General features: G+C 40.6%; 1 protein-coding gene across 1 annotated transcript; it reads left to right on the forward strand.

Moving 5' to 3' along the window:
* Positions 1 to 10,619: 10,619 nt before the first annotated feature.
* On the forward strand, positions 10,620 to 12,658 carry LOC131246918 (EP1-like glycoprotein 2). Its single transcript, XM_058247382.1, has 2 exons — positions 10,620 to 11,476; positions 12,232 to 12,658. Exons 1-2 carry the CDS (start codon positions 10,620 to 10,622, stop codon positions 12,656 to 12,658), a joined length of 1,284 nt encoding a protein of 427 aa, XP_058103365.1.
* The last annotated feature ends 9,438 nt before the right edge of the window (positions 12,659 to 22,096 follow it).

Consider the following 22,096-nt stretch of genomic DNA (forward strand, 5'->3'; position numbering starts at 1 on the left):
TTCACAATGTAACCACAACTGAGGATGCTGAAAAGATACCAACTGCTGAGAGTAAATTGGTCATGGGATTCCTAGACTCATTGCTGGTACTTTCTTAAACCCTGGATTAGTAAGGCATAATTTCTAGAGGGTTGCACTTATAGTACTATTAAGACTGCGTGGATAAGTGATGTGATTAATGGCAGATTGGCAGTGTTACTCAACGAACTTGTAGAGTTTACTTGATCAAGACTCTGGTCACATTGGGTAATTTAGTTGTTTTCTTTAACTGAGAATAGTTGGACACAATCATGTTCTTGAAAGTTTTGATTGTGTACTTTAAAGGCTTTAGCCTCGGTTGTTGAGAACCGAGGTTAAAAATAGATTTAGCTTCGGTTGGAGGCAATTGAGGCTAAAATTTGGATTTAGTCTCAATTGGAAACAATGGAGGCTAAAATTTTGATTTAGCCTCATTTTGAGAAAACTGAAGCTAAAAAGGTTCTTTAGCCTCACTTGAAGAACCGAGGCTATAAAAGTCATTTTAGCCTCGGTTGCTAAAACTGAGGCTAAAGCCTTTAGCCATGGGGGTTTCAACCTCGGTTTGGATAACTGAGGCAAAACTGAGGCTAAAGGCTTTAGCCTCAGTTTTTAACCATTTTACCCACAGTTTTGAACCGAGGCTAAAGCCCCCTTTTTTTCTTGTAGTGAAATGGTAATAGAGATGCAGTTTCATAAATGAAAGCAGTTACAAGCACTGACAAGTTGTTGCTATCTTCTGATTTTGCAGGTGTATCTTGTTGGGAAATAGGAATTTCGTAGTTCCTACACTTTTCATTTGGTCATTTTGTTAGACACTAGTGCATTAAATGCAGATTGCATTGCGCTGTTGTGTATTGATTCCAACATCTAAAGATCTTTTCAAACTGTATTATGCTCTCCCAGTGAATATTATGAAGTTAAGAAATTCTCTTACCTGAACCTCTAATGGCCAGGATGAATTCCAATCTTTTATTTTGTTAATTGGTTTCAGTTGATTAAACTATTCACTTTTTATGGATTTGAGCTGGTTATTTGTAATATATGAGGGGTTAGCTAGTCTTTTCTTGGATTGAAACTGGTTGTTTGTAATATATGTAGGAAGGGCTCAAAAGAAGGTTGAACAAGAGAGGATACCAAGTAACTAATTCAAGGCAAGGCATAGCCAACAGTTGAAGTTCCAGGTAATTTCTTTTGTATGGGTCCAAGTTTGGTGGGTAAGTGTTTAGTTAGGAGGGTTAAAAGTCAATTTTTGTTGGAGTGGGACACTTGGGACATTGCCTCTTTTATTGAATTGAGTTGTTACCAATTTTGTGAATAGGATTCTTATAAAACAATAGTGTGAATTATTTTTTGAATGACTATCAGGTGCAAGATTTTAAAAATAATAATAATAATTTATTGATATATATTTTTTATTCACAGATATTTTAGCGACGGACCAAATCCGTCGCTAATTACCTAACATGACAATAACGACGGATTCGTGGTCCTTCGCTTACTCATATTAGAGACGGATCTTATCCGTCGCTAATTTCTGACCGTTGAAAATCAACGACGGATTTAAGGTCCGTCGCTTACTCAAATTAGCGACGGACCTTATCCGTCGCTAATGTTTTTAGTGATTACTAATTTTTTGAATTTTAACGGAGTTTTTATTTTTTACGACGGTTCTGGCGACGGACCTTATCCGTCGCAGATTAAACGACTGATTTTATCCGTAGAAAGAAAAAAACGACCCAGTAAACAGCGACGGACCAAGCGACGGACGAAGTCCGTCGTTTATTTGGTTTTACGACGGATTTGGTCCGTCGCAAATTAGCGATTTTGGCGTAGTGAGGGCCCACTAGGTGGACAGTTGTGATTGATGGTCCACTAGGGAATTGTGCGATGTTGTTGCTTCCTCGGCATAAAATACAAAAGAGCATACGCATATGGACAGGGAATTTATTTACGGTATGGGAGGTACCGATATTTGAAGTATTGAGGTGGAGATAGGGAAGGGTTGTTAACAGTAGTATCCTCTGGTCTTGACAATCTACGGACCAACAAACACGCCCTAAAGGTACTGAGTAAACTCTGGGGTCCACCATGATTTATGCATTTTATCCATTCATTTAAAGCTTCGTTCCAGAAATGAAGCATATCCAAAGATCAAATAGACCACACCACTGTGAATTGAATGTCCACTGTTTGAAAATTTGTTGAGGGCTATAGAAGTTTTCGATCACGCTTATATTTGTGTTTTCCTTTCATCCATGCCTGTGTGATCTCATGGACAGGTTAGATGACAAGTAAACATCATCACTGTGGGGGCCTGGAAAGGTTTCAACTGTGGAAATCATTATTCCCACAGCTGCCTGTGGTATGGTCCAGTTGAGCTTTGGATATTCTAAAATGATATATATGGAAAAAAGGATGGACGACATGGATAAACCACATACATTCACAGTGGGCACAACAGAGTTTACTCAGTAAGATAAGAGCATGTTGAGCTACTCAGTGTGCAATCTGATTTTGCTCATTTTAATGTATGATCCTAAAAAGAGGCAAATTCAAAACTTAGGTGGACCACATACACCATCGGAAATAGTGGGGATTAAATGCTCACGGTTGAAAACTTGGGTGCCACAAAAGGTTTAGATGAAGCTGATATTCTTGTTTTTCCTTCATCCAGCTTCAATGGACCTTATGAATAAATTGGATGGCAAATAAATATTATGGTGGGTTTAAGGAAGTTTTCAACCATTCATACTGCCATACGAACTATTTCCTATGATATGGTCCACTTGAGGTTTGGATCTCTCTCATTTTTAAACTCATGTCATAAACATGAGCCAGCAAAATAGTTGAAGATGTTCAATAAAACCCATACATCACCCGAGGCCACAGGTCATCAATCACTACGGATGAGGCTAGTGATAGGTTCTCCAAGCCAATTTGCGGGCCATTATTTAAATGTACTGCGGACATATTTTTGGGATAATGGACAACCTATCACAGGAGCTTCAAGCACCGTGAAGCTAGGTAGGCCACGGTGATGTTTGTTGGAAACCCATCCAATGCATCGTTTTTTCAGACTATGTACATGCCAAAAAACTAAGCTGATCCAACACTTCACTGAACCGTACGACAGAAAAAAAAAAGTGCTTTTTGGCGATTCTTAAATTGATAACTTTAACAAAATATAAATGCTTTTTTGTCAAAGCATTTTGGCCACCATTTGCCGACATTTCTTTTCCTGATTCCTAAGCTTCCTTAATCAACTGCGCTATTCCAGCAAAAAACCCTGGTAAAAACTCATACCAGGGAACGCCGTAGGACAGGTCTCATAGCGAGCCGTCCAATCTAGAAGAAGACTGCCATTCAAGAAGTATAAAATATCAAAGAGAAGATCCAATAACCTAACGCTCCTTTTGACACGGTGGATTTGAAATATCCTCGACTAGAAATCTCTTAGATTCGAAATACTCTAAATTTGGGATTCTCCTGTTGTGTTTGGCACCCTAGATTCAGAATGGCCGATGCTCTATACTAAATTTAGAATCCAAAAGGAGTGAATTTAATTACTAAATTAATGGCCGATGCTCTATACTAGATTTAGAATCCAAAAAGAGTGAATTTAATTACTAAATTAACTTTAATATATTTAATTAGTGTATGCATGTAATGTTTGACACAATGATTGTAATAAGCCTGTTGAAACATATACTAGGGCCGAAAATAATGAAATTTTAAGTCTTGGATGGGCCACAAGCATAGGATCATATCCTGAGTGACTAACCAATGATATTTAACCGTTGAATTACATGGACAATTCTTGGATTGTGCAGATTATTCTATTAAAATAAAAATAAAAATTAGTGATGCAATTGATAATATAATTGTTTTGGAATATCATCAATGGGCCACATGCCTAATAGATTAATAATCTAGTAACACACATGTTACACATATGACTCATGTGAGAATTTTAGATGAAACCGTAGCTTCCACTTTGGATTTCAAAGCGTTTCTTTGAGTGGATTTGAAATGCAGTTGCTTTATCCGCCTAAACAAAGACAGATTTTGAAATCCCCTCCCCAAATCCATGGTGCCAAACAATCTGGTACATAGAATCTTGCATGCACCTATCTGCATTTGGGCTTGTTGGCATCACGTCAGCTTTCTAAACCATCTATTAGGTTAAGTCTTCTCACGCTACTTTGAGATAATCACAGCAATCAGGTGGTCTTAAACATCCATGATTGAACCTAATCTATGAATCCACGTTTCCAACTTTCTCTCTCATTTTATTTTTTATTTTTTATTCTCCTTATTATGAGCAATGTTGTTTCAAGCATGGTTGGTCAGGCTAATGGACGGTCCAAATAGGTGATATGGATGTCAACAAGCCCAAATGCAAATGGGTGCATGGAAAGTTTCCATGATCTTGGCACACTGGATCATCTATCAATATGAGATATAGGATCAGAGAATTGCTATTGCAATTGATAAAGATGAGATCCAAGTAATATGATTATATAAAACATATTTATATCAGAGATTTTGCTAGCTGTGGGATACGGAAGGGAACTGCTTGGTGTGACACACATCACCCACCTCGTGGTGTGTCGACGTCACCTAGTTCTGTGGGCCACACCACGATATTTGATGCATGTGTTGCATCCACATTGTCTATCCATTTGAAGCGATTATTTTAGTGCATGACACAAAAAAATGAGCCAAACACAACACTCAATTGCACCACACCATAGAAAGTACTGAGAACCATGATGCCCGCAGTCAAAACCTTCTCAAGGCCTACCATAATGTATATTGACCATCCAACCTATTCATAAGGTCACATGTATATACCTGGATGAAGTTAAAAAAATAAAAAATAAAAAATCAGCCTGATCTAACACTCCTATGTACATAGGTGTTCAATCCCACTGGTTTCTATGATATAATCTACTTAAGCTTTTGATTTACATTATGTTTGGGCTCATACCCTAAAATTATCTTGCCAAACAGATGGACGGTTTAGATATAACATATACATCATGAAGACCACTAAGGTTGGTGGTGCGTGGCAGTGGCACACCGCATCCGGATACTTTGAATACGATGTCATCTCCTGTTTACGAAATCTGTGGTTCTGAAAAGATAGTCAAATGAAGTTAGCTGCCTCACAAATCTTGAAATTGTACGATACTATTGGTGGTATTGATACCACCGCGCCACGCCAGGGCTACTGTGGAGCCCACCTCAACTGTGCATCTAATCCGTCGCATCTATCGTGTTTTCTTTGATTCTGACCATTGAAACCAAAGATCAGGCGATGCAAAACTTACGTGGGCTATAAAACAGGAACAATGGAAAATCGTGCTTCCAACCTCCTAATTCATGGCTTGTGGCCTACATGCGTTTTATGATGGGTCGATTTTCGTTTTATCTTCGTCTCTGTGAGGCGCATTTGATTAATGGATTAGATGGCATATACACACCAAAGGAGACACCAAAATCAGTGGAGAAATTTTATTGGTTGGGTGTCCCCACCTAACTTTTTTGGGGTGTGGTCCTCTGACTTTTGGGCTATTAGCCTACATTAAAGGCTACATCTAACGTATGGGACGCGGATTGCAGCTTGCCGTTGTCTGGTGGGACTTGGTACATTCAGGGCCATGTGGGGCCCACGGTGATGTTTGGATTTTATCTACTTAATCCATTCATTTTAGAAAATCATTTTAAGGATAATCCAAAAACTAAGCGAATCCAAGGCACTAGTGGGCTACACCATCCTGGGAAATACTGGTGACAATGATGCTTTCTGTCCAGGAAATTAATTGTGTATTATTAAGTTACGTTGTAGCAGGCTGAGTAAATTGTGGGGCCCATTGTGATGTATCTTATATACGTCTTTCATTTGTTTTAGATTATAAGCCTAAACCTGAAGTGTATCTAAAGTTCATGTGGACCACACAATAGGAAAAAGTGTGAAATGAAAGCCTACCTTTGAATGCTTCCTGGGGTCATGATGAAAGTTTTAGATCAACTTATGTTTGTTTTTTCCCCCGTTCATTCATGTTGGTGTGACCTTATAAACAGATTGGATGACAAATAAACATCACGGTAGACCCTTAAAAAAGTTTTAATCATGGACATTATTATCCTCATTGTTTCATGTGTGTTGTTTCCTATGTGATGTGGCCCACTGATGTGATGACTTTGAATTTTCGAAACACAAAAAGCCTAACTAATTAGGATTTAATAATTTAAAATTTTAATTAATAACAAAAGACCAAACACTTAGCATGTTGGTAGGCACTCTCGGTGTAAGGATAGGTTAGAGGATTGAGTCTCGGCTTTAAAATAATTTATCTTTTTGTGAAATTTTCTTAACTCCAGAGGAACCGTTTAGACTCGGGCCGTCTCTTTATAAAAATGGGAGATCGAAAGAATTTTCCTGTAGGAAACCCTTGAGAGAGACAAAGGAAGGACTTTTACTAGTATGTTTTGACCTTTTTTTAAAAAAAAAGTATTTTAATTCAAAAATCTTAGATCTACACAATGAATGAGTTGTATTGATTCTATGTTCATTGTTTAAATCTATAATAGGGTTTTAAGTAGAAAAGTCAGTTTTTGTTGAGGGCCTTACACCAAACCTTAGGATCTAGCCTCTCAAAACAAATCAAAATTATGAGACAATAAAGTAATGAAATAAATCAAAGCACAAACCACATGACACAAGAGAATTTTATGTGGAAAACCCTCAAAGAGGTAAAAACTACGGGACCTCGTTCAGATCAACAATCCACTATCAAGTAGAACGTTACAACCAATCACAAGCACACACCACTTAGATCAAACCTTCTTCACTACGCAGAAGTGGATAAACAATAAGAGAATAAAAAGAAAACGGAGAGATCTCACCGATTACGAGAACATAAAAGCGCTGAGACGTCGACTCCCTTCCACAAGCTTCCTCTCTCTCTCTTTCTCTCTCTTTCTCTCACACCTTTAATAGCCCTAAACCATTTAACAAACCCTTGTAAAGCTTTAAGAAATCCTCTTGCATTACCTATAAAGCCCTAGGTACCTCCTATTTATAGTTTAGGAAACTCTCTTTTACACCCTTATGAAAGCCGCTCAAAATTCCGCATCCTGCACAAAATCGGATTCAAAACTGCATAAGCTCAACTGGTCGAGCACTGTTCACTAGACTGGTAGAGCCAGCCCTCGACTGGTCGAGCACTATTCATTGAGCTCGCTGGACTTTGAGTTGAGTAACCCTCGGCTGGTCGAGCGACCCTCGAATGGTCGAGCACTGTTCACTTGACTGGTTGAGCAGCGCGGTGATTCCACTGTTTGTGGCATCTGAACCGCATCACATCTCCTCTGACCTGAGGAGAAAAACTCTATCGAATCTCCCCCTTTCCGACTCAGAAGGAATTCACTTTTTTCAAGCCAGCATGATTTCTACAAACCTCAAACTTACTCTTGAGTAAAGCCTTGGTTATCAAGTGGACCACGCCAAATAATAAGCTTGGTTGCATTAAAATGCATAAAGCATTAAATGTCAGTTGCATTAAATGCAAGAGTCATTGGTGGTGTGGTACATTTGTTCGTTGGATCTTCCTTAATTTTGTTTCGATGCCTTAAAATAATCTGAGAAAAGGGATAGACGACTTGGATGTACAGATACATCACGGTGGGCCCGCCCATAGACCTGCCCATTCGGAGCTAGGGACAGGCGGGGGTAGTACGCAATCCGCGTCCAGTGCGCACCCACAAAAAAAAAAAAAAAAAAAAAAGAAAGAAAAAGAAAAAGGCTAGGGAACTCGAAAGTGCACTATATAATGCTAATAGTGGCATTGGGAGCTTTAGACAGTCCAATCAATCAATCTGAACCGTTCGTTAAGTGCCAATCATATTTCATGGTTTATCATTCGAAAATCACACGATTCAGGTGATCCAATCCATACTTGATTTGGCATTATTTTCTATATCCGTCCTTTTCCCAAAACATGTATAGGATTGTTACTAATAAAATTGATTATTTATAATCATAAGCATTTCAACTTCCAAATAGGTGGGTCAAGTTGTTGATTGGAATTATTATTATTTTTTTGTTTACAATCTTGACCGGTCATATTAAAGATCTTTAATCAAACGGTTAATATTTGCCAAATTGGTGTGATGTTTGCATGGTCAGCTGAGATGTGCGTTGTACCTAACCGATGGTCTAGATGAATGAATTGAATTCTCTAAGTGCCCCGGGGGATCATCTAAGGTGAGACACGGACCGATTAGAATGAAATCGGGTTCATCGGATAACCACCGGTTCAGAACCTATTGACATCGCTGGCTGCGGGGGCGAATTCCCTGTCACATGAGCCCTTGTAACACAAAGTCTATGAAGTACACCTATGCCCATGTGACATCTACTCCGTCCATCGACTTTTTCTAGCTAATGTTAGCATATGAGGCTAGAAATAATTCAGATCCAAAACTTAAGTGGGCCACGCTACATAAAAAAGTGGGAACCGGAGCATGGAAGCATCCACCATCGAGACCTTCCTAGGCTCACAGCCCATTGTTGTGTTTATATTTATATGCCATCCAACCCGTTCATAAGGTGTTGCCCACTTGATCCAGAACTAGTGGGCCCAAGAAGTTTTCAGTAATGAGCATTCAATCACAGCTGTTCCATGTGGTGCGGTCCACTTGAGTTTTGTATCTGCCTCTTTTTCTGGCTCAAATCCTAACATGAGTTGGCAAAAATGATGTGCGGAGTGGATTTCACACAAACATTCGGTGGGCCCTACAGAGCTTTGTGTTACAGAGGCCCTGTTACAGGGAACTCACGACCCTCGGCTGCTAGCTCTAGATGAGCCATCGATCCAATGGGGTGTCTATGGGCCATATGTGCACGAACCAGGGTCGAGTTGGTTAGTGTACCCGGCCTCCCCAGCACTTCCAAGAATAGCCAGTCGAATGGTCTAGCCACACGTCCAAGTAATTCATCCGGTGGGTTCCACTCTGTTTGTTAGCTGGGCCGGCCCAGAAATTAGGATCTTCCATTAAATGAGCCACACGTTTATGAAAAAATGGACGATAATAATAAAAATTACCCAACTGACTATTTAAATGCATGTATGGACCCGATGAACCTGATCTAGCTACAACCCAAGGGTACACAAGGTCGGACAGATATGAAGAGCCCTGATCCTGCACACGCAACGATTAAAATGGCACGTGCGAGAGTAGGATTCGGATGGTTAGCGAGTAGCCATTCCTCTGCATTTGAAAGCTAAATTTGGAAAGAGTTCTGTTTTGCCTCTGTCAGCTACTCAGAATTCAGTATAGCCGCCATGTGGAGCCCACATGCAGACTGGTCCAATGATGGGAAGCATCCAAATCATGGAATCTATGATTTACTCTCCACTTTGAAAATTAACCATCAGTATCTAGAACCATCAGGCATGATCAAATGACAATAGCTTATTCATGATAGTAACGAAAACACGGACAGTTTAAATCAATTGACCATTGTAAGCATGTGGGCCTCAGTGGGCGGACACGCTAGATCCTTAAAAGTAGCCATAGAGACAAAACGAACTCCTGGGAAAAGAGCAAAATCGAGGTGGACGGTAATCCCCTACAATAGCAGCATTCGAGTGCTTTGCAGCCCATCGTGTTTCAAGTGCTGAATCCAATCCATCCATCAGGTTATACGTCTAATTTTAATTTTAGATTCTAAAAATCAGGAAGATCCAATACATGGGTGGGCCACAACATGGGAAACAACGTAAATCACTCATAAAACTTTCAAGTTCCAGCGATGTGTCGTATTCTTAGAATTTGGATCTGGTTGATTTTGAACCGTCTGCTAATCCTGATGAGGCGCACCAAATAAACAGGTTGGATGAAATATACACACCATGGCGTGGCCAGCTAAAAAAAAAAAAAACAACGGTTGGCATCCCTTCCCATTGTTCCCTATGGTGTAGCCCACATGGGTCGTGGGTTGCATTGTTTTTTAATCATTGCAGCTAAAATCGAGGTAAATACCCGATGGACGGAGTGGATGTCTCACACGCCCACGACCCGTACGCCCCCACAGAGCTCGGGTGTGTAACCCGCTGCATACAATTTGTGGTGCAGAGGATTCCGGTCCAATTTGTAACTTGTGAAGAACATCCTAGCCGTGCACAAGGTCAACAAAAGTATAAAAATTCCGTGAGTTGAAAAACACGGATGGTTCATCATCAGATGGCCTACCTGATAATTGGATCATTCCAATTTCCCCAGTCATTGATCCTTACAGGATTTTTTGTCTGATGAACGGCTCAGATTTTTGAATAAGTGATATATAATTTGTGGAAAAAAGGAAGAAGCGTTGAAGGCATAAAAGCTTCCATGCAACCATTCCACGTGAATACTTCTCCCATTTATTAACCGTTTAAGGTGGTAGATAAAGGTGTCGAGTTTGACTAGTCAACAAAGGTCAGATAGTCAGATCTTAATCCCATCCTTCTCGCTGCCGAACACCCCTTTAAATACCCCTTCATACTCCCATTCCAAAGCACTTCATTTTCTTGCAAGTAGAAGCAGCTTCAATGGCTACTCTACGCTGCACAGCAATTCAATGGGTGAACCAAGGCGAAATGGGTGACTATGTAACCGAATATGGCGCCTTCTATCACCAGGTGACCGTCAGTGGCTTGTCCAGTTTCCATTTCAGGGTCTGCTTCTACAACACTACCCCAAATGCACATGTCTTCGCCATCCGCATGGGGACCCCACGGGGCGAAGCCATCATGCGCTGGGTCTGGGATGCTAACCGTAACGATCCTGTCCGTGAAAATGCCACTCTCACCTTCGGCCGCAATGGCAATCTCATCCTTGCTGATGCAGATGGCCGTGTCGTCTGGCAAACCAATACAGCTAACAAAGCCGTCACTGGCATTAAGCTCCTCTCCACTGGGAATCTAGTCCTTCATGACAAGAACGGTAGGTTCTTGTGGCAAAGTTTCAGCCATCCTACTGACACCCTCCTTGGGGGCCAGTCAGTTCGATTGGACGTTACCAAGAAGCTCATCAGCCGCACATCCGCTGAGGACGGATCGGATGGTCTGTATAGCTTGGAGATAGCTCGTAATGGGTTCGTCATGTACATGGATCACTCCGGTACGGCTCTTCAGTATGGAGGTTGGGGAAGAGATAATCAGATTGAAGCAGTCACCTTCGTAAGCGAAAAGCATCACATAGATGAGGCATTCTACCTAACGTTGAATTTTGTAGTTAATGGGAGTGCCTCAGGTGGATTCGATTTGGTTAGGCTGAATTACAATAACACGTATTCATTCCTACGGTTGGGATCGGATGGGAATCTGAAGACATTCACCTACTATGAGAAGGTTGTGGAAGGTGCATGGATGCCAACGTTTTCATACTTCAGTGGCACTTTTGTGATGTAGAGCGGGTGGCGGACACTTTCATGGCCAAGATGGATTAGAAAAGGCCCGGTCGATGATAGAAGTGATCCGGACCATCGGACCTTAGATTGGGCGTATCTCGCAATCCGGAATGAGTTATCTGACGTAAAATATATGATTTTGGGGTAGAATGAGCTACTTTAGCCAACCAACCCACTATGCCGGGTTGCGCAGCCTGGAATTGCGAAAAACCCCTTGATCGACGGTAGTTTTCCTGTTTTAATTTCGTTTTTACTATAAATAATAAATTTTTGTTTGACTATAACTCTTCATCCGTCGGGCTTTAGGAGTTGCGCCCAACGTGAAAAGAGCTTAGAATAATTAGGAGAACGGTTTGGCGAAGCCAAATAGGACACTTATTTTTGGCTGAAAACCTTGCGCACTAGTAGACATCACGACCGTTTATAAATAGTAAGTTTACTATTTATAGTAAGTTGCGGATTCTAGGAGTTTGAGTTGTAGTTTGATTCTGATTTCTTTCTCATTGCTTGGTACCCTTATTTAAAGGGTTGTGAACTTGTTCTTAATTATTCATCAATCAATTTTGAATTTATTAGAATTTATTTCTATTTTCTGCTTTCTTTCCTCGTGGATTCAAGAAGTCTCTGTGAGGAGTCCAGAGAAGTTCCGTGGATTCAGAATAGTTATCCTCTTGAGTAAGACGGTGCTCGACCTCACGTCCTCCCCTGCGTCATTTTGATACATTCCCATTCTATGATTTCGACTACGATAGGGAGTGTAGATTGCCGATGAAGTGTGGTTCGCTTGGGTTGTGCCAAGAGGGGATGTGTGTTGCGTGCCCTCAGCGCCAAGGAATGTTAGGGTGGAGCGAGATGTGCGCACCTCCTAAGCTCCCATCGTCGTCTTGCAAGGCTAGTGCAAGCGTCGATTACTATAAGATCGATGGTGTAGAACACTTCTTGAGTAGGAATGTGGAGGGAGTGGGGCCCATGAAGGTGGAAGAGTGCAGGGAGAAGTGCAGCAAGGATTGCAAGTGTGTAGGGTTCTTCTATTGGAGGGAGTCTTCCAAGTGCTGGGTTGTTCCTTTCCTTCGTACGATCAGGAAAGTGGAAGAGTCATCCCACACTGCATATATCAAGTTCTCTAAGCAGGAGTTTCATCTTCCCACCTTGTTCTCTATTGTATCTTTCCACCGTTGATGTGTGGTTGGACGATTAAATAATCTGTTTTTGGACAGCTACATAATCTAATTTAAGGATGGCAACTTCTGTTTTTGGACGGTTTAATAATCTAATTTAAGGCTTGTCCGCATTCATGTCAGTGTACCATAAAGTTATACATGTTTATCTTAAATTGTCTACAAGTATATTGATTGTCTGTTGCTCACAATTCTCGAATATGAAAGCATCTTTTGGGAATTGGAGAGGTAGGGCCCACTAGGTGGACAGTTGTGATTGATGGTCCACAAGGGAATTGTGCAATGTTGTTGCTTCCTCGGCATAAAATACAAAAGAGCATACGCATATGGACAGGGAATTTATTTACGGTATGGGAGGTACCGATATTTGAAGTATTGAGGTGGAGATGGGGAAGGGTTGTTAACAGTAGTATCCTCTGGTCTTGACAATCTACGGACCAACAAACACGCCCTAAAGGTACTGAGTAAACTCTGGGGTCTACCATGATTTATGCATTCTATCCATTCATTTAAAGCTTCATTCCAAAAATGAAGCATATCCAAAGATCAAATAGACCACACCACTGTGAATTGAATGTCCACCGTTCGAAAATTTGTTGAGGGCTATAGAAGTTTTTGATCAAGCTTATATTTGTGTTTTCCTTTCATCCATGCCTGTGTGATCTCATGAACAGGTTAGATGACAAGTAAACATCATCACTGTGGGGGCCTGGAAAGGTTTCAACTGTGGAAATCATTATTCCCACAGCTGCCTGTGGTATGGTCCAGTTGAGCTTTGGATATTCTAAAATGATATACATGGAAAAAAGGATGGACGCCATGGATAAACAACATACATTCACGGTGGGCCCAACAGAGTTTACTCAGTAAGATAAGAGCCTACTGAGTAACTCAGTACGCAATCCGATTTCTAATGTAATCCATTCGAGCTGCCCCCTCTATGCGTGGGGCAAACTATCACCATTGATAGTGACTCAGTCGCCTTTTGCCTTTGATGCACATGCAAACACTTCCAGAAAATAAAAGTGACCATGCAACGCTCATCTAAACTATGTCAACGAAGATGCAAACGGAAGATAATCCGTTGATTTGAAGATTATGATGGTCCAAATGGCCTGGTTACTTGACACTAGGGCATGCAAACTAGGTCCCACCAGAAGGACTGCTGGGATTAAATATCTAAATACGCAGGTCAACCTTTATTCATCCCAGTGGAATCACCTTATGAAGGTTTTGGTTGTGAGCAATTTCATTCCCACTGGCCACTGATCCTAGTGACATCCACTTGAGTCTTTGATCTGCCTCAATTGAGGGCTCAACAAGAGCTAGTGAAACTGATTGACAGAGTAAATTTTTCACTGACCTGGGCAATTTGAAACCTCCTAAAATCCTATATTAGATTTGCACAGTTTAAAAAGGAGTCTACTTTTAAATTGTTTAAAATAATCCGGCGCCTTTCTATTATTTCCGTTTTCCATTTAACTACCTGACGTCGTACCTCATTGCCATTACATACAGGTTTTAAAACTGTAATTTGAAAAAGGCTAAAATGCCTTTCATTTAAAGCGCACGTAGCCTAGCAGGTAGTGGCGATTAATGTCCAGGGATCTCAAGTTAGGCATGGCTCAGTATGTTGGTTGTGAGAATTCCACCCTGTTCATATGTTTTTCCAAATCACTGAACCTAAAAATGAGAAAGATACAAAGCTCAAGTGGGCCTCACAACAGAAAACAGTTATGATTGTAGCCCACTATTGAAACATTTGTGGGCCGCATAAGCTTTAGATCAGGTTAATATTTTTTATTCTTTCAATTCCTAGTGTTAATTAACTCATGAGCAGTTGGGGCACTTTCTGAACCGTTTGAATTGCATTTAAACATCACCGTAGGGCCCAAAATGTTTTGAACGGTAGGCAACCCCTATCCTCTGCCAAATCAGTCAGTTGTAATTTGCTGATAGTTCCGGCAGAGTAAGGGACATGGATTAGGTGCAACTCTACCTCATCCAACGTGATGCTGCCCTGAACGTGGGGCCCACCTTAATGTACCATTTGTATATCAACACCATCCATATGTATTTTTAGCTCATTTTATAGCGCTACCCTAAAATTGAGACAGATCCAAATCTCAGGAGGACCACACCATAGGAAATAATGGTGATATAATGTCCACCATTAAAAACTTCTTAGGGGCCACATGAGTTTTGGATTATGCTGTTATTTTTGCTTTCCTTAATCTTAGTCTTTGTCACCTAATCAATATGTTTGATGACAAATAATTCTTAAAGTGGGCCTTAGGATGTTTTCAATGATGAGCGTTCAGTTACCACTGTTTTCCTGTGGTGTGGTCCACCTGAGACCTGAATCTACCTTTTTTCATTTTTTTCTTTTCTTTTTTTTTTTTTTTTTTTTTTAATCCTAAGCCCTAAAATAATTATTCAAAATGGATGGACGGTATGGATAAAATACACATCATGGTGGGACCACAAAGCACCGTCCGGTGGCCATGCACCTTGCTACTAGCACTGCCGGTAAGCAATCCGTGGCCCCATGGGAGGGAGTGAACCAGGTTGCGACCTCAGTTTCACCGTACACGGTGCTAACTGGACTGTGGGGCCCACCTGGATGTAAGTATTATATATCCACACCATTCATCCATGTTCCCAGATCATTTTAGGTAATGGGTTTTTACTCTTGCTCGGGTGTTAGACTCTCAAGAGTTTCAACACCTGGTCAAGGGTTGAGTATCCATAGGTGGTGAAATCTCACTATGGTGTGAGTGTGTAGGGGTGTGTGTGCATGTGTTAAAAAAAAAAAAAAAAAAAAATCATTTTAGGTAATGACCCAAAAATTTAGCAGATCCATATCTTAGATGGACCAAAACACATGATTTTTTTTTTTGGTTTGACCATTAAAACTTCTTGTGGGCCACAAAATTTTTAGATAAAGCATATATTTATTTATTTTCCCCTTCATCCAGTTTTACGTAACCTTATCAAAAAGTTGGACGGTGTGGATATATAATATGTGTATCAAGGTGGGCCCACTATTAGGGTTGCATAGAGGTGGGTATCGGACCGAGTCAGATCGGATTGTGCTTAACCCGATTCTATCTGAGATCTAAATACGCTGACCCGAACTCGTTCCAATCCGAGGCCAAATCTGGGACATGCCATCCGATCAGATCCGACACCTTGTTGGCCTGACCCGAACCGAGTCCAACTCGGCCAGGGAAACCGAGTCGGATTGGATTAAGTACGATATTGATCAGATTTTTTAACGGTGAAAATCATTATCCTCGTTGTTATTTTCGGTGTGGTTCATTTGAGCTTCAGATATGATTCATTTTTTTACCGAATGCTCTAAAATGATCATGAAAAAAGATTAAACGGTATGGATATAATAAATACATCATTGTGGGGCCCATGTTGAATTCATTTGAACCGTTCGTACAACGCTCGACGTTTAAAAGTTACAGCTGTTTACAGCTGTGAATGGCATTAGTGGGACTGTCCCGTGCGTTGGTAGTACACGGTATTGACGTCACGTTAGCAAGTTAGGCGGGTCAGATCATGGTACATGTGTTATATCAAAACCGTCCATTCATTTTTCGAGCTTATTTTATGGCTTGAGACGAAAAATAAGATAGATCTAACTATTAAGTGGGCCACACTAAAAGAAGCAGTGAATATTCAACGTCTATCATTGAAACCCTTTTTGGGTCGACTTTTTTTGTATAATGCTCTAAATTAATCTGTAAATATATGTGAACGGTGTAGATATAATAAAAACTTCACTATAGGGCTATATAACGTTGATCTCCTTTGAATAAAGTAGCATCATCTTGGCACGACACGTACCTACACCTAAGTTGAAAGCCACCTATGTAGTAGTTGTGTGCAGTGTGTGGTACACGGCAAATCATTTTGCTATTATACACAGCAATCTCAGTTGGGGTCCACCTTGAATGCATGTGATGTATCCATGCCGTCCATTCATTTTTGCATATCATTTTAGTGGTTGAACCCAAAATTGATGTATATCCAAAGCTCAAGAGGACCATACCATAGGAAAAGGTAGAAGTATCAAAAGAACTACTCCGGATCGGATAGGATTGGATCTGTCCGGATCCATTCGGATCGGTTTTCGGGTCGGGTCGGGTCGGATCAGGGCCAAGCCGAATTTGATCTGAAAAGATTTCGGATCTGGATGGGGCTACCCGATCAACACCGATCCAGACCGTCGGATTGGTTCTGATCGGGTCGGATCGAGTCTGATCGGGTCGGATCCACCGGATCGGGTCTATTTTACCCAGCTCTAGTTGCACCATGTTGGCGAATGCCAGGGTCGCAACTAATACACCCCTACATCCTTGGGTGGTAGGTTAGGTTAGGGTGGTTGTGAAAAATCCATATTAACCATCTTTTAGATCATTTTAGGGTATGATTATGAAAATAAGGTAGATTCAATGATGCTTAAGTGGACTACATTAGGTAAATTTATTTTACGGTTTTCAAATTGTCCACTATTGAAACATTTCTATAGCCCACTTGAAATTCAAATCTGCTTCATTATTATGAACCGTTACGGTCAACTATACACATCCCAAACAGCATTTCATGAAAATGTGTGCCTTTAAGGGCAAAATGGTTATTTTCATGACTTAACCGTGTTCCCATTTGCCATAATTAGCTAAAGTCAACTAAGCTGATTTCTCGCAATTTTATTTTATTTTTTTTAAAATGATAGGCATATTACTTTAAATAACATAAAAGCAAACGGGTTTCTAAATATTAGCCGGCGGGTGAATATCCTTTAAAAAAAAAGAAAGAAATGGTGAATGCATGTTCAGTACAAGGGATAGCTGTACAGCAGCCTAGACTCTTCAGAAGCTGACACTCTCAAAATAGCTTTTGCAACCGTGGTAGGAGCATAATTGGAAAAAGAAACTGGCAAGATAATGTTAAACATTTGATTTTCCCTTATGTATACTGTTTAGTTAGAGTGATTTTAAATATTTGCTCCTTGTACTGGGTGACTACAATTTAAACAGCTTCGATTTCTGTATGTCGGTGGCAAATGTGACAAGGATGAGTTGCCACCATTGCAATTGCCCGGAGACTCTGGCCTGACTCTTTGCAGCCCACTAAAATGTATGCATTTATCCATGCAATCTGTTTTGCTACTTCATTTGACGGTATGAGTTTAAAAATGAGATAGATATAAAGCTTAACTAACCCACACCAAAGAAAATAACAATGATTGAATGCTTAAGTGGACCACAATACAGAAAATAATAAGAATTGAATGCCAACTATTGATAACTTGGGGGCTCAAAAGTTCTGGATCAAGTTGATATTCTATTTTGCCTTTATTCATGAGTGTGACCTTATCAACAGGTTGGATGGCAAATAAACCCTAAATAGTTTTAGGCAGCTAGTATCATTATATATTCCCACTGTTTTCTCCTACGTGGTCCACTTATGTTTTGGTTCTATCTCATTTTTTGGGCTCATGACCTAAAATGAGCGGACAAAACAGAAGTAGAAAATAAATAAAAACTCGTACACCACAATGGCCCCAGAGAGTAGGTCATGAGGGATATGACCAGTGAAAGTGTCTGCCCGCTGCCCCAAAGGAACTGCATGTACGGCGGATGTACCCAGTCCATCGATTTTATTAAGTTATGTTGAGATATGACTAAAAAGCAAATAGGCCCAATACCCAGGTGGGCCGTATGGTGGAAGACAAAAGTAAATTTTATCTATATGCATTTAGACTTGTTGGTATCACGTCAACTTTCCCGACCATACATTAGGTTAAATACACTCTTCCTATTCGCCTGATAATTAGCACTGTTATTTCAAGCACTGTGAGTCAGTCTAATGGACGGCAGGTGATGTGGATGTCAACAATCCCAAATGCAACTGGTGGTATGGGAAGTTTTCTATGCACTCAATGCACTGGATCATGTATCAATATGAAATGCAGGACCAGAGTTCCAGAGCACTGCGATTGATGAGGATGAGACCAGTTAATATTATTATATAAGGGATTTTGCTAGCTGTGGTGTACGGTAGCGGATTGCATGATGTGTCGAGGTCACCAAGTTCCGTGGGCCGCACCTTGATATATGATGTATGTACACGTTATATCCATGCTATCCATCCATTCGGCAAGGTCATCATGGGGGCATGATCTATAAAATAAGGCAGATCTAAAGCTCAAGTAGCTCCCACTAGAGAAAGCAGTAGGACATTGACGTCATCCAACTTGCTAATAAGATTAATTCAAAACTTGTGTGGCTCTCAACAAATTTTAAATAGTAGGCATCCATCTCAAGATTCGGATAAGATGGATGGACGGTTTGGATATAACACCTGCAACATGATGAGGCCCACATACTTTGTGAGGTCAGCAAACACTAAGGTCAGTGGTGCGTGGCGCACAACGCAATCCGCTTCGGATCCTTGGAATATGATGTGATGTTCCTGTTATCCAATCTGTGGATCTGAAAAGATGGTCCGTGAGGTAGCCGCCTCGGAAATCATAAAGATTGAAAGATAATGTTGGTGGTATCGATACCACCGCACCACAACAGGGCTACTGTGGAGCCCACTTCAACTGTGCATCTAATCCGCCGCATCTATCGTGTTTCTTTGATGCTGTCGTGCTGACCATTGAAACAAAAGATCAGACGATGCAAAACTTACATGGGCCATGGAAAATCATGCCTCCGACCTTTTAATTCATGTCTTGTGGTCCACCTGTGTTTTTTTATTGGCTGATTTTTGTTTCATCCTTTCATCTTAGGGCCTGTTTGATTTTCCAAGCACACGGTAAATACACTGTAAGTGAGTAATAATTACTCCACCGGGTAATTACAGCGTTGTTATATAACAACGCTTGATTTGACACTTACTTTTCTCAGCTCTAAACCCGAGGAGACTGAAACATATGTGGGGCCCACCATGATGGGTGTGTCTTATCCACACTGTCCATCTGTTATGCCAGTTGAATTTAGTTCTTGACAAAAAAAATGAGGCTGATACAAAACTCAAGTGGGCCACACCACAAGATTTAGGGAATCAAACATCTACCGTTAAAAATGTATCGCTGCCGCTGTTTCCTTTAGTGTGGGCAACCTGAGTGTTGGATCAGGCTCATTTTTTGGCTCATGCCTTAGAATATTACACTAAAACTGATGGATGGCTCTGATATATCATATATGTCATGGTGGGGCCCAGAATTTAAACCAGTCTTTTTTACTTGGTTTTCAAGACAGAAATGTAAGTGCATTTTCAAACCGGTGAAGTAGTAATAATTTACTATTTCCCATTGCGTTTACATGCGATTTGGAAAATCAAACAGGCAGCGCATTTGATTAACGGATTAGATGAAGCATACACACCAAAGGGAGCTCGAAAATCAGTGGAGAAATTACTTTTGGTTGGGTGTCACCTTATAACTTTTTTATGGTTTGGTCCACTTGTTTTCGGGCTGTGACGCGGATTTCCTGCGAAAGCCTTTGGCAGAAGTTCCTGCCTGGGAACCAAATGGGGTCCACTGTGATGTTTGTGAGAAATCCTCCCTTTTCATTAGTTTGTTGAGTTCATTTTTGAACATGATGCCTAAAATGAACCGTGTCTAAAGCTCAAGTGGGCCATGCTAAAGGAAAATGTGGTTAGGAAAATTTCTACTGTTGAAATCTACCTGGGTTCAATAGTGATGTTTACATGCCATCCATACCGTTAATAACTTCATTCTTACTGGGATGAACTGAAATAAAAAATATTAGCATGATTCAAAACTTCCGTGGCCGATGAATATTTCGACTGTAGAAATTCAATCATCACATTTTCAGCGCACTTGTGCTTTGGAAATGGTTCATTTTTGGCATTATGTCTTAAAGTGTGCCCCACCTGGGTTCCCAACGCTGGAACTTACTGCGAAAGTCTTTCGCATGAAATCTGTGACCAAGCGGATTAGCTGGTGTGCTATATCTAGTGTATTGACGTCAGCGAGTTATGTGGTCCCATCATGAGGTATGTGTTATATCCAAACCGTCCATCCATTTTGCAAGCTCGTCTTTGAGCCAAAAAAAAGATAGATCTAAAAATCAAGTGGACCACACTACAAAAAGAAGTGGGGGATTGAACGTCTACCATTGAAACCCTCATTGCTAATTTTGGTGTGGTCGATTTGAGCTTTGGTTATGATTCATTTTTTTTTAATGCTCTAAAATGATATCGAAAAATGGATGAATGGTGTGGATATAATAAATACATCATTGTGGGGCTGTGTAACTTTGATCTCCTTTGAATCGTTCGAACAACTCGGATCTCGAGGAGCGTTGGCGCTCATCTTCTCATGACACATATCTACACTAGCTATATGGCTGGTGTGTAGTACACCAACCAATCTGCTTTTGAATTTTGGGCCATCATTGAGGACGCGGATTGTGTCCTACCTAGAGCTGGGCATCGGACCAAGTCGGATCGAGTTTGGTTCAACTTAATCCGAGCCGAAAGCCACATGATCTGATCCGAACTGGATCCGATCCGGGATCGAGTCCGGGACACCTAATCCGAACAGACCCGACACACTGTCTGCCTAACCCGAACCGAGTCCGAACCGGTCAAGCAAACCGAGTCGGATCGGGTTAGATGGAAAATAAACGTTACGGTGGGCCATACGAATTTTTAACAGTGAAAATCATTATTCTCGATGCTCTTTGTGGTGTGGTCCATTTGATCTTCGGATATGATTTTATATATATATATATATATATATATATATATATATATATATATATATATATATATAAATATATATATATATATATATAATGCTCAACCGTGCATTAGTTTGCACCGAACTCGTGCAAGCTTTTTAAATACATAACTGTGGGGCCCATGTAACTTTTATCTCATTTGAGCCGTTCGTACAACTTGGAGCTCGAAGTCTACCATTGCTTCTCTTTGCACGACACATATGGCTGTCACAGCCTAGTGACGTGCTGGGCACGATATCGGAACAGGCGCTACATGGCTACATCTGGACGCGGATTAAATATCGAGAGGTTTTGAGTTGGCGTCACCAAGTTTTGTGGGCCTCACTATGATGTATGTGTTACATCCATACCGTTCATCCATTTTTAGATATCATTTTATGGTATGAACCAAAGAACGAGGTAAATAAAAGTCTGTAGTGGACCACACTAAAGAAAACAGTGGGGAGAGTGATTTCCACTGTTGAAACTATCCTAAGTTCCATCATAATGTTTATTTGAAATCCAACCTATTAAAAAGTTTTAGAAAAAACGTGAAATAAGGAAAACACAAATATTAGCTTGATCTAAAACCTTTGTGGCCCTTAGAAATTTTCAACGGTGGGCATCACTATCCCACTGTTTTCTGTGCTGGGGTCCACTGGAGCTTT

Source organism: Magnolia sinica, chromosome 5 (genome assembly GCF_029962835.1).
Source record: "Magnolia sinica isolate HGM2019 chromosome 5, MsV1, whole genome shotgun sequence".
Lineage (NCBI taxonomy): Eukaryota > Viridiplantae > Streptophyta > Magnoliopsida > Magnoliales > Magnoliaceae > Magnolia > Magnolia sinica.

Bases quoted from the DNA above. Each gene is read 5' to 3' on its own strand.
- LOC131246918 (XM_058247382.1), top strand. From the start codon at position 10,620: ATGGCTACTCTACGCTGCACAGCAATTCAATGGGTGAACCAAGGCGAA. The intron at 11,477-12,231 runs GTAGAGCGGGTG...CGACTACGATAG, and splicing joins TTCAGTGGCACTTTTGTGAT to GGAGTGTAGATTGCCGATGA.